We start from the raw sequence: 12,025 nt of genomic DNA, 5'->3' as shown, positions 1-12,025 counted from the left end.
TTCGATTGCTAAATTAATCTTCAGGGTAGCGTTTCTTTGCCAAAAGGTTCTAATTCATGAATTTAAAAGACAAACAAAATATGGAACTGTCCAGGCCTAAATTCTGAGGTAGAAATAAAGAAATTATACAAACCGTCGCAAACAGTCGATTTGGAGATATCTTTGTTCCTTAGCAGGTACGAAAGAGTGAACGAGCGTAGCAAGGATTTGGGCTGCACGGTCATGACGGTGCGTAAATCTAGTCGTTCGAGTTTTTTCAAATTGATCTGTTCTTCGGGCTGTTCTTTTAATAACAAGGTTTTATCTGTTTAAAACTCATCACCTTATGTTATAACCTTGGTGATACATAAAAAAGTCATTTAACCTTTTAACCCGTTTCTTTGATTGATAAAATACCTTCTTATTACTGCAAGTACCTCAAACTGACAGTATGACAGCGCAAATAAATTTATGATTGTCGTATATAAATCATATTCAATTAATAATGTTTTTGAAATATATATTTTCAGGCATTGAGTTTTGCAAAGTGACAGGTGTGCTGTAAATCGCACGCCTGGATAACCCGAGGTGTGCTCTTAGGTGTGCTGCAAATCGCACACCTAAATAAATCAAGGTGTGCTTTTTTCAAAACTGGTGTATGACTATGATTTCATTTTCAGTTAAAACTTAGCAATATTGTGACTACATGTACTTTTTTTAATTGGCCACGGTTAAGCTCTGGGGTAATGAACGGTGCATTCTGCAAAGATGTCTTTTAGCTGTAAATTTGCTTTGGTGATAACTTTGCTTGTATCATTCGTGGTTAATTGAAAAAATACAATAACAAGAAAAAATTATTTTACAAGTTGGTATGCACAAAGGGCAAAGTTGTATTGTGTTCATATCACAATCTACCGTAATTTTTTAATTTTGTTTTTTTACATTTTTATATTCCCCCTGGATTTAGAATGTCCCTGGACCTTGGACTAATTGCTAGTGTCATTTGTAATTAATTTAATAAAAATACAAAAAATTACAAAAGATTTAAAAAATTATAAATTCTTGTTTAAAATAGGCAAATTCGTAACTTATGTTCACATAATAATCTATGAATGATTTTCAAATGCATTTGTTTTGTATGCTTCTTTACATCATAAATAGGTTGCAATGTGAACATCAATTATAAATTTGCCTATTTTGAACATGAATTAATAATTTTTTAAAATCTTTTTGTAATTTTTTTTTTATTTCTAAAAATTTTTTCAGGGACATTCTTAAGTTCCAGGGACATTCTAAATCCAAAAAAGAAAAACTTAAAAAAAAAAAAAAAAAAAAAAAATTTTTTTTTTTTTTTTTTAAACGTGCGAAAAATCGCACCCCTCGGCGCATTTTCAGGCGTGCGGCGCGTGCGAATCGCACTCGCACGCCTTAAAACTCAATGCCTGTATTTTTATGCTTTTATTCATTTTAATGTCTACGTAGATCTTATTTTTCGGGGCCCCTTAACAGAGCTCAAAAATGTCAGGCCCCCCTTTTTGACATGAAAATTATGGGTCAACCCCATAGAAAAGGCATATAAACTCAATTTCCCAGGAAAATTTGTGGTCATTTTTTCAGCCCCCCAGGAGGGTCAAACATTTTCAGGGCCCCCTTTTGCATCAGCCCCCCGTAACAAGTGTTTGTGAACGGTCCCTAATTGCGCTATATAAAAAAGGTGTTGGAATAAAGAAGGGTTAATTCATGAATTTTAGGGGAACCTTATCTATTAATTTTCTTCAAAGAAATAAGAACTTTCATAACTATCACATAAATAGTACGACACCGCATATCGGCAGGAAAATCGGCAAGATAATTTGGATTTGTTTATTGACTTTGATCAGTTAATCATCTTCGACAGTGAAAATATCATCAAAATAATATCCTACAAACATATGCAAAGAAGTCACTATAATTATTCTCTCGATCGATCGAACGCCCGAAAATGGGAAAACATTTGAAATGACTAGCAACGTGATAGTTATTAATTTAATTTTCGGGTGTTACAGGAGTTTCTATGTATCAATATTCAGTGCATTATATCAATAAGCATCTGATTTGTCACTTTCACACCTGTTGGAAAAAAACGCCACAAACCCACAAACTAGAACACACACCCAATTAAACATAATAATAAAAAATAGAGTTTAGGCCAAAAAAAACCCCAAAAAACAAGTTTGTTTCCTGTAGCGCGCGCATTTCGTTTTTGACGGCTTTTTTGCGCATTTAGATTTTGTTTCACTTTTGAAAAAATACTGGAGAAAACATCACACATTTTTTTAATACTTTTTTAATCTGCAGGTTGAAAGGGGATCATAAATATTCTTGAATATGAAGAACTATGATTTTGTGTGTGTGTCAGAGAGACCAACTGTAAATTTCCATTCCAATTTGTAGGAAAAAGGTTTTTTTTTCATTTGAAGACATGAATTATAAAAAAACAATTAAAAAAAAACACCTCATTTCGCTTTTGACTTTTTTTGACCTGCTACAGGAAACAAACATGTTTTTTTTTTTTTCTTAAATTATATAATTAAAAAATCAAATTGGATCCGCTCGGGATGCGTAATTTCTTTCTGCAACCATAATGGGCAGCAATGGGATGAAACATAAGTACATAAGTATTGGGGCTACAATCTTGGAAAAAAGTACTTGGAACGCTTGGCACACTCTGTCGAAATTACGTGCAGAATTTCTTAATATGATTATGGGAATGAGGTATATTGTGCTTGGGAACAAACATGGCATCTACAACAATGATTTACCCTTCCCCTCTCCCCATCAATCAATGTTGGAACACATTGGGAAACCGCTGAAGACATTGGCATTTCTGAAGAAGGGGTGACAGTTTTCCAATCTTTATACGCAAGTGTTCCAAGATTTATTTCCGTGATTGTAGATATAACACAGGTTTATCTAGGTTTATCACCATTATCATTTCGTCTTACCTAACAAAATAAAAAAGAAATAAAACTAAATTCTACCAGGCTTTAACTGGAGTTCAAACCCACAATCTATGGATCTGTAATCCAGAGGATTATACCATTGTATTACATATAATCTCCGATCAATAATGAACCATGCATCGGACTATACGGTTTGCACTTCCCTGGTGGTATATTGCGGCCCGTAAGGCCCAGTATCCATAGGCTGTTCCCTTGTGGCGTGTGCCCTTGTTCCGTGTTCACTTGTTCCCATGTGACCTGCCACACAGACAACGAACCTTTGTTTTGCTTAATGGCCGCTACAAGGGAACAGCCTATGGAGACATGGCCTTATTGTTGCAGAAAGGAATTAAGCGCCCGGCGTCGAACTCCGTGTGTGAGGCAAACGTGTGATAATCGCTACACTACACTACCAACCATGGAATTGCAGCCCTTGGTCGGAATAAGAATATATAGATTAACTGACTGAAAACAGTAAAATGTGGTCCAACATGTCCAAAGTACTAAACAAATTTCAAAAAATGTCTCATACTTGCAAGGTCAACATCTCAGCGCGTTTGCATTATTATGATATTATTGCATATTATTATGAAATTGACTTCAATTTCTCTCTCATCAAGGAAGACGCATTCATTAACGTATTGGCTATATATTGAATACGGTACATGATGGTTGTGTCATATCATGTTGATTTTTATTTGATTTGATCGGGTTTTGACAACCTTGGATAACCAAAGAAAGCCTCTATTAAAGCTTATTCCATGGGGGTCCATTTGCATTTGAACACCGGGACGGGTTGGGAACAGTCAGTTGCTCTTTTCGAAACTGGCTGTGAGATACATGTACAGGTTTGGCTCTCTGCACACGGAACCGACGGCTTAACGTCCCCTCCGAAGGATGGAGTACTTTCATGATTCATTTACCCAATTCTAAATGAACCATGGGGAGCGTAGAACTACTCTGAATTTAATCTACAGATGTTGCCAATTAATTTCAGACCTTTTGTTTTCCAAGTCAATATCTCAGCAAATCGGCACCGTCGGGAATTGAACGCTGGCCCTGGCCCACTCAAGGCAAGTATCCTAACCATTAGGCCACGCTTATGAATATTAAATTTCGTTATTACTTTTAACATGTTTAACAAGACACTAAACATTAGTCACGCGCAACAAATTCCACCAAGAAAGGTTTTGGAGAATAAGTCAAACCAGATACACCTGTCAGTGAAAGAGATGGTGAATCGTTTGGTTTCTTGAAGGTGAACTGATGGAGCAGATGTGTGAAGAAGATATAAAGTTCCATCTTGGCAAGATGTTCTCCGGGACATATGCGACGACCTGTGTGAACAAACAAATAAAAATCACAGAAATCATTGCTTTATCCGACACATGTAATTTAAATGCATCTAGATTCAAAAGTTATCTACAAACATTACAAACGGCAAACACATAAAATACTAACCCGTTGCAAAAGGAATCAGCTCATCTTTTTCTTGCAAAGCTCCGTTTTCATCTAAAAATCGTTCTGGATTGAATTCATCAGGATTTGGCCACAAATCTGGATCGTGATGGACAGCCCATAAATTTGGCACAACTATGCTTCCTTTAGGGACGGTATATGGCCCGAGGGTGGTATCTTCCCCGCAAGAGTGTGGGACTCCCAGAGGTGCAATGGTCGCGATTCGTTGAACTTCAAACAGCGTTGCGCAAGTAAAGGGTAATTCAGTTTTATCTGCTAGCTTTGGTAGGCGATTTCTACCAACCACCGAATCGAGCTCTTGATGAATGCGATCTTGAATCTCTGGAAATGCCATCATATACAATACCGCCCAACGCAAGGTAGTAGAAGTAGTCTCCGTACCAGCCGCAAAAAGATTTCCTAGAGTCCTTGGGAGATTCTTATAATTGACCGCAGAATTACGATTCAATGTTTGCCTCTGCTCTATCTCATCAATATACACATCGATGTAATCACGTGGATCATTGAGGACATGATCTTGTTTGTGTTCATTGACAATATTAACTAAAAATTCTCTTATATTATTTCGATTTTTCATTAGTACGTTCTTAGAAGATGTCAGGTACTTCGTTGCAGGAAGGAAGACACTCAGCCCAGTAACGAGTTGAAAGCTTTCATTTAGCAACTTCATCAAACGCTTGAAGCTTGGATCAAAATAGTCAAAGCGCTTCCCGAAAGAGACTGAGCAAATCACATTGGAAGTTGCATTGCTAAACCAATGACAAGGGTCAAACGGTTTGCCGTTTAAATTGCTAATTTCTTTCGCTAAAGCATCAACTTCTTCAGATATGTTTTCCTCAAAGCTTCGTTTGCCTACACCAAAGCTGCGTAAAGTTGTCAATGTAAACCGTCTCTGCTCTTTCCAAGTTTCTCCAGATGCCGCGCCAAAGCCTTTAAAGAAATATAATGTATAAGAGGGAACACTGTCATATATAAATCAAATATTTTGTAATGAAACTTCAGATGAAAATAATAATGAAAATACGGGAATGTCACAGAAATATATAACTTTACAGGTTTACTTGTATCAAGGCACACACAATCAAATTGTAGACCGTATAATTCCGTTTACATGCAGGCAAAAGAACGGCATCGTCGGAAACTTAATTGTTTGGGTATTTTAACGCCACAACCATGACAACTAAACATGAATGGCTGGTGTGGTTGAGACCCCCCCCCCCCAAGGTAACAAACAAACAACTAGGGATAATTTACGCACACAGAGCGCAGACAATCGCAAGGCATGTAACCCTTTAATGACCTTTTAACCTGACCTTTGACCTTAATCTTTCCTGGGTCACGAGGTTTGGTGTCACCGAAATTGAGCCCCCTTACCACTTATAGAAAATAACATTATGGTATAAGATATGACCCCAGATAACCTTTGACCTGACCCCTGCAAAGTGTTCCAACATATTCCCCTGGTCATTAAGTTTGTTGTCACCGAGCTTGAGCCTCGTACCCCTTACAGATGTCCAAAAATGCACTTCTAAAATTTGCCCCTCTGCATGACCTTTGACCTGACCCCTGAAAAATGTTCCCCTGGTCATGAGATATGTTGTTACCGAGTTTGACCCCCATACCCCGTACAGATGTCGAGATAATGCAATTGTAAGATTTTACCCCTTAATGACCTTTGACCCCAATTCTGTGTACAAAATTTTAGACACTGGCTAAAGGCGATGCAGGTATGCAAGTGACGTGATTGTGTTATGTAATTTGTGGAAGAAGAAGCTTTTTTTTAGCCATAATGACCTTTGGATGACCTTTGACCCCGAGTTGGTCATGTAACATTTGTGTTCCTATATAATGGTCCTTGTGACCAAATATGGTCACATTGGCGTAAAGCATATACGATGGCTCGTTATAAGTTTGACAGGAGAAAGTAAGAAAGAAAGAAAGAAAGAAAGAAAGAAAGAAAGAAAGAAAGAAAGAAAGAAAGAAAGAAAGAAAGAAAGAAAAGAAAGAAAGAAAGAAAGAGAACAGACCAAAAACAGTACACTCGCAAATTGGATTTGTAAAAAACCAAGCCACACCCCTCATTTCAAGATACATGTATATAGCTGTAGATGGAATTCTACGTATGGCATTTAAAGCAATATTATAACATTTTCAAACAAAATAGATTAGCATTTCTTTGCCATAAAATGTTAGCTTTTACTGTCAGATTTACTGTCAGATATATACATATTTTTGAGCCGAACAACTACGGCAAAGCAAAGAAAATTGGAATTTACTACCAACGCACATGTCGCCAATACGTACCACTCCTTCGGTCATGTTGTGGTACGACCCTTTGTTGTGTATATCACCGTCCCGCACGCCGTGACGTACTGTGTGTTATGAACATCGTGTATGCGTTCGACTAATAATTCCATCGTAATAATAAAGCGCTGAATCAGCCTTTAATTCAAAATCACGGATTTTGACAAAACTACAGCACTTAGAGTCTTGATTTTTGCAGGGTATATTGGTTTAATAAATTCAGTGAGGGCGTCTTCCTCAGCAAATGTTATAATATGGCTTTAAGTCAAATGAAATTGTTGAATCAAATTGTTGAATTAAATTGGATTTCTTATTTACTACTATAGGCTTGTGGTAAAAAATACAATTTGCTTTCAGATTTACGTGGACGTTACATTAGGGGCTGTGCAATAATAATGAGCCCTGGGGGTGGTTAAAATGGGGGAGGGCAAGAAATTTTGGCGAGCCGAAGGGGGGGGGGCAAGCAATTTTTGGCAAGCCCAGAGGGGGCAAGAAATTTTTGGCACACATTCATGCGGCGCCTTTTTGATAACACGTTCAAAAAAGGCTTAGGAAAACAGTACGCAAACGCTTAAATACGCTCGCAACATTCATCTAGTCTGATCTAGACCATTTAATAATAAAATAATAAAATAGTTTTTTGGATTTATAAAGCGCCTTTCTCCAGATCTTACAGGACTCAAAGCGCTGTAATTTCGCTGCAATGGTGAATCGTCACAATCAGATCGCATCAACTAGGTTGCTGCCGAACGGCGCACACCTATCCGCATTTAGATTGTAACATCCACCAATTATCTGTGCAGCTCCCCAAATTCTATTGGGTGAAGGACGTTTTTGATAACCAAACAACTAATCACGGATTTTTGCGATACAGGAGGAAACCGGAGATCCCGGAGAAAACCTGCGAGAGCGAGCATGGAATCGGGATACACCAAATGCACATGAGTCCTTGGGCCGCGCCGGGGCTTGAACCCGGGCCTCAGTGGTGCAAAGCGAGGGAACTTCCGCTGCGCTAACTCGCCCTCCCGAGGGATCCCAAAATTGGGATCCCAAAAATTTGGCATGTTCAAAGGGGAAGGGGGGCAAAGATTTTTGGCGGGCCGTGAGAGGGGGGCGATTTTTGGCGGGCCGAGGGGGGGCGATTTTGGCGAGCCTTTTCGAAATTTTAACGCCCCGGGGCTCATAATTATTGCACAGCCCCTCACTTTATCGCTTACCTTTACCCTCTTCGTTTTTGTTGATTACAGCTGTTGGTCTATCACTTATACTTAAATTATGTAAACCTTCTTTTACATGTTTGAAATCGTTTAAGACAATGACCAGCTTCCCAGCAAAGTACATGCTGAACACAGATCCATACTTTTGGGCTAGCGAATTAAATAGTTGAGCCGGTGGTAGTCCGGTACGATATGCCGATAAGGTAAAATTTGGTAGATATCCAAGAAGTGGCCAACCCCATGGTCCTGGTGGAAGATTTTGTTTAGGCCTACGAAGCCACCATGCTAGAAACAGAAATGTCACCACACAGAGCAGGGCTGTTGGAATATTAATACTGGCGATGAATGTCATGGTTGACGACGAACTTGGTAAATTTCAGAACAAAAATGATCTAAACAGTAGGAGCAATCGGCCACGGTTAAGTGTAATGTGTATGTGAAATCAGTCTATGGTGAAATGGAATTAATATCACAAGTTGTATTGCATATTGCGATACGGGAACACGCCGGCTTGACACGTGAGCATGACATGCGGCACGATGTAAGGCAAGTGTCAATCGAAAGTTCACCATGCATACTTTTTCCTTTAGCGTTTCACCTACATACTAATACACGTATTCATCATGTTCATGGAAGTTTACTCATTTTAACCTTCACCATTGTTCACGGTAGCGAGTAACCGGGTGAAGTAGGTGACAAGTATTGACCTTGGCAATATTAACTTTCTGATGTTAACTTTCACCTATCTATTAAAATGGTGTCGTCTTGCACAAAGTTAGTGCTTCCAGCCCGGGGGGGGGGGGGCACTCACATGTAAAGGTGGTACGGGTATGTGCGGCGGTCAAGGGTCCCTTTTTCGCCAGCCCATAGGGCTGGTATCTAATTCTGAGATGGGATTTGTGTACACTAAACATTAGCTAAGATTATAGTCTTCTTCTATTGGTATGAATTATTTTTTTAACTTCTTGTGGGGAAATGTGTTTGATGTCTGCTAATTCGATTTGCAAGGAAAAGAAAGTATGTTTTGCCGTTTCAACGAACGAAAACGATTGAGTAAATGCCAAAGTTATGTTTGAATTAATTATGACTTAAAAAGTTATCATAGGTTAGGCCTACACATATAAACATAAACTTGTTCAGCAATCAGCATATCCAAAAAATGACAATTAGTAATTAGCGGGGAATGATCACTGGAACAAGGTCATATCAGTGGACTTCTGAGCATAGCATGATGTTTGGTTGCCTGTGAGTGCATAATTGATATGTTGATAACAGATCTAATAATGTTGTAGAATCAAAATCTTCATTATATGGACCACATTGAAGTCAAAGTAATTATCTGTCCTATCCTGTATCGTTTTATGGATAAAATTGACTCAAAATGTTATTGATGATATTATTGCTATCTTTAACATCAGCTTTGTCTTTTCAACGGGAAAAATCCGATGGAAAATAAAGTTTTTAGGGGCTAGCTATAATATTGAACAATATATCCCATATTTTGACATGCACTTATAGAAAATAAATAAATTATTGTCTTACTTTATAAATTATAAATACTGTAAAATGACACATAACTAAAGTGAGGCCACTTTCTATCTTTTTTATTTGATTCATAAAATTACATTCAACAAAATGATTGAAGACTGAGAAAACACACAATGCAGACTATTACAGAATGGAGTAGGTAAGATGCCATGTCCATAGCTTTGCAGGAGTTTCGGACTAACAATCAACACATTAAAAAAATACAGTTTAAAAGTGAAGATTGTAGTGAATGATCAGTCCTTTATCATGTGCTTGCCACTATCTACTTTATAGTAAACTATACATTGCGCAATAATATAAAATCATTTTAAAATAAAATGTGCATGTAAGTTGAGTTTACATAGCGAATTAACTAACAACTGCAGTGTATTTTTTGATTTTAATAATAAGCATGGGTAAAAAGCAGTAAAGACAAAAATACAGAACAATTTGGAGTAATATTAAAGAGTTGACAGGAGTTATAGGAGTTAATGTTTTTTGCTGTTTCAGTGTGCATGTTCTCACCATTGATGGTTTGGTGAACTGTCAGGTAACATGGATGTAAGCGTGATCCTAAAAAATGCCTTTCACGGTGACCCAAACTATTTACAAGACCTCTTCTGCATTTAGGCTGGCCTTCCCTTTTAAAGGGAATTTTTATCAGGCTCTCCGGCAGTTCCTTAAGCCCCACATTTGCAATATGCTCTAGTTCATTGAGCCTCAAACACTGACAAATGTAGCTCTTTAGGAAATTTTTAGCTCCAAAGCCTATAATTTGGCCGATTTTAGTTCACAGAGCCCCACAAATATGTTGAAATTTCAGTTCATCAAGCCCCTATTTTACCCAAAATTAGTTCTTAGTTCCCAAAGTTCGGCGCACACCCCTACCAAAATTTTAGTTGAGTGCCCCCCCCGGGGCTTCCAGTTTCTATTTATTTAAAGTATTAAAATGTTGGTGCAATAACTATGCATCCCTGTGGTGGTGAATTCGAAGTGTTGGAAGCATTTTATGGCAGGTCGAAAGGTGGGGTAAGTGGTTTTTTCAGGTCGAAAAGGACTCGGGGGAGAGCGATTTAGGCACAAATGTTTTGGGCACTGTTTCAATATTACCTGATTAGGCCTAGCCTATATTATTATGATTATAATGATAAGGCAATTTAAGGTTTGTGATGTGCCCTGAGTAATTTAATTTAATTTAATTATTTAACTTTGTTTACAAGCTGAAAGTATGTCATGGGATGGGAAACCCCCTTGTACGTGCAAGATAATGGTGTGGAAAGTCAATTTGGAATTCCCCCAAATTATTGTAAATAAAGTCAGATCTATGTTTGGAACTTGGAAATCCCCAGTTCAGTATATTGCACCATAGTCAGAAAACCACACCAGGAATTGATGTAATGTGAAAGGTGAATGTGTATAATTAATATTGTGAAATCCCAAGATTGCAGCAATGTTGTGAAAATGTGATTAAAGTAATGGTTTATTAATAGATGATGGGTTTTTGCATGAGTACTGATATAAAAAGCTGGAGGCTTTTGTTGGGACTTTACAGAATGCCGTGGGAGATTGAGAAACTCCACATGTGTGTGATGGTCTTCGTGCTTCAAAAAAGAAGTACATTTTAACCAGTTTATATAGCCAATAATTGAGCTAATTTTAATACAGCAACGAAGAAGACAGCGAGCACACAAAAGTGCTCTTCCTCATCAAAGGATTAAAAGTACTTCTGTCAAATTGCTGGAGTTTGCTGGGTTTGTGAAGGCCACGCATCTGTCAAAAAACAGCGGAGCTGTGTTAAAGAAACCTGTTCCCTGGGAAAAGAGTGATTGGTGAAAGAAACACCATTTTTGGAGAAAGCAGCGCAAGGAGATATATTTGTGGAGAAAGCAGCGCAAGGAGATACATTTGTGGAGATAGCAGCGCAAAGGAGATTGGAGGAAGCATCATCATTTTCGTATGAGGATTTTATACGCAAGGATTTATAAATGCAAGTGTACTATGGACTTCGCTGATTTTCGCAGGACAAGTGAATAAGGATATATTACATCAGTCGTCCAGAACATTGCAAGAACTCTAGAATCACCAACAAGAAGACCGCTGGTTAAGTACCGATAGAGTAAAACTGATTGTGTAATTTTAGTGTATATTGTTGTTATATGTACCAAGCATACTTTGTTTTCAATTAAAGACTTAGATTATGTTGGCTTAATCAAACAGTGTATTTGTGTTGTGCATTCGTGTGAGTTCGGGTAAAAGGTGATTTTGGCCTTGAGTCAAGTACGACTCGTAACAGGTTTTAAATTTGGGTATCCCAAAATCTTGTATGTATGGGGGAGGGGGCACAGAGGTTTGGCACGTCAAAAAAGGTGGGGATATTTTTGCACGACCAAAAGGGGGTGGGGCAAGCGATATTTGCCAGACCATTTTGATAATTCACCAACCCGGGGGAACACATAATGATTGCACAACCCCTTAAGGCTCTTGACAAAACATGGAATCGCAGCCGGTGCAAACTGATAAGAATTCCTAGATTTGATT

General features: G+C 38.0%; 1 protein-coding gene across 1 annotated transcript; it reads right to left on the bottom strand.

Annotated features, from left to right (window-relative positions):
• Positions 1 to 1,438: 1,438 nt before the first annotated feature.
• On the bottom strand, positions 1,439 to 8,367 carry LOC140165624 (cytochrome P450 2J4-like). The gene is made up of 3 exons (XM_072188909.1): positions 7,961 to 8,367; positions 4,422 to 5,369; positions 1,439 to 4,297 (listed from the first exon to the last, which is right to left on the bottom strand). The coding sequence occupies exons 1-3, from the start codon at positions 8,310 to 8,312 to the stop codon at positions 4,116 to 4,118; spliced, it is 1,482 nt and encodes a 493-aa protein (XP_072045010.1). The 5' UTR covers positions 8,313 to 8,367; the 3' UTR covers positions 1,439 to 4,115.
• Positions 8,368 to 12,025: the final 3,658 nt, after the last annotated feature.

The sequence above is a fragment of the Amphiura filiformis genome, chromosome 12 (assembly GCF_039555335.1).
Source record: "Amphiura filiformis chromosome 12, Afil_fr2py, whole genome shotgun sequence".
Lineage (NCBI taxonomy): Eukaryota > Metazoa > Echinodermata > Ophiuroidea > Amphilepidida > Amphiuridae > Amphiura > Amphiura filiformis.
This window is presented reverse-complemented; position numbering and strand designations above follow the sequence as displayed.

Bases quoted from the DNA above. Each gene is read 5' to 3' on its own strand.
- LOC140165624 (XM_072188909.1), bottom strand. From the start codon at position 8,312: ATGACATTCATCGCCAGTATTAATATTCCAACAGCCCTGCTCTGTGTG. The intron at 5,370-7,960 runs GTAAGCGATAAA...ATTTCTTTAAAG, and splicing joins CAAAAACGAAGAGGGTAAAG to GCTTTGGCGCGGCATCTGGA. The intron at 4,298-4,421 runs GTTAGTATTTTA...TTGTTCACACAG, and splicing joins GCTGATTCCTTTTGCAACGG to GTCGTCGCATATGTCCCGGA.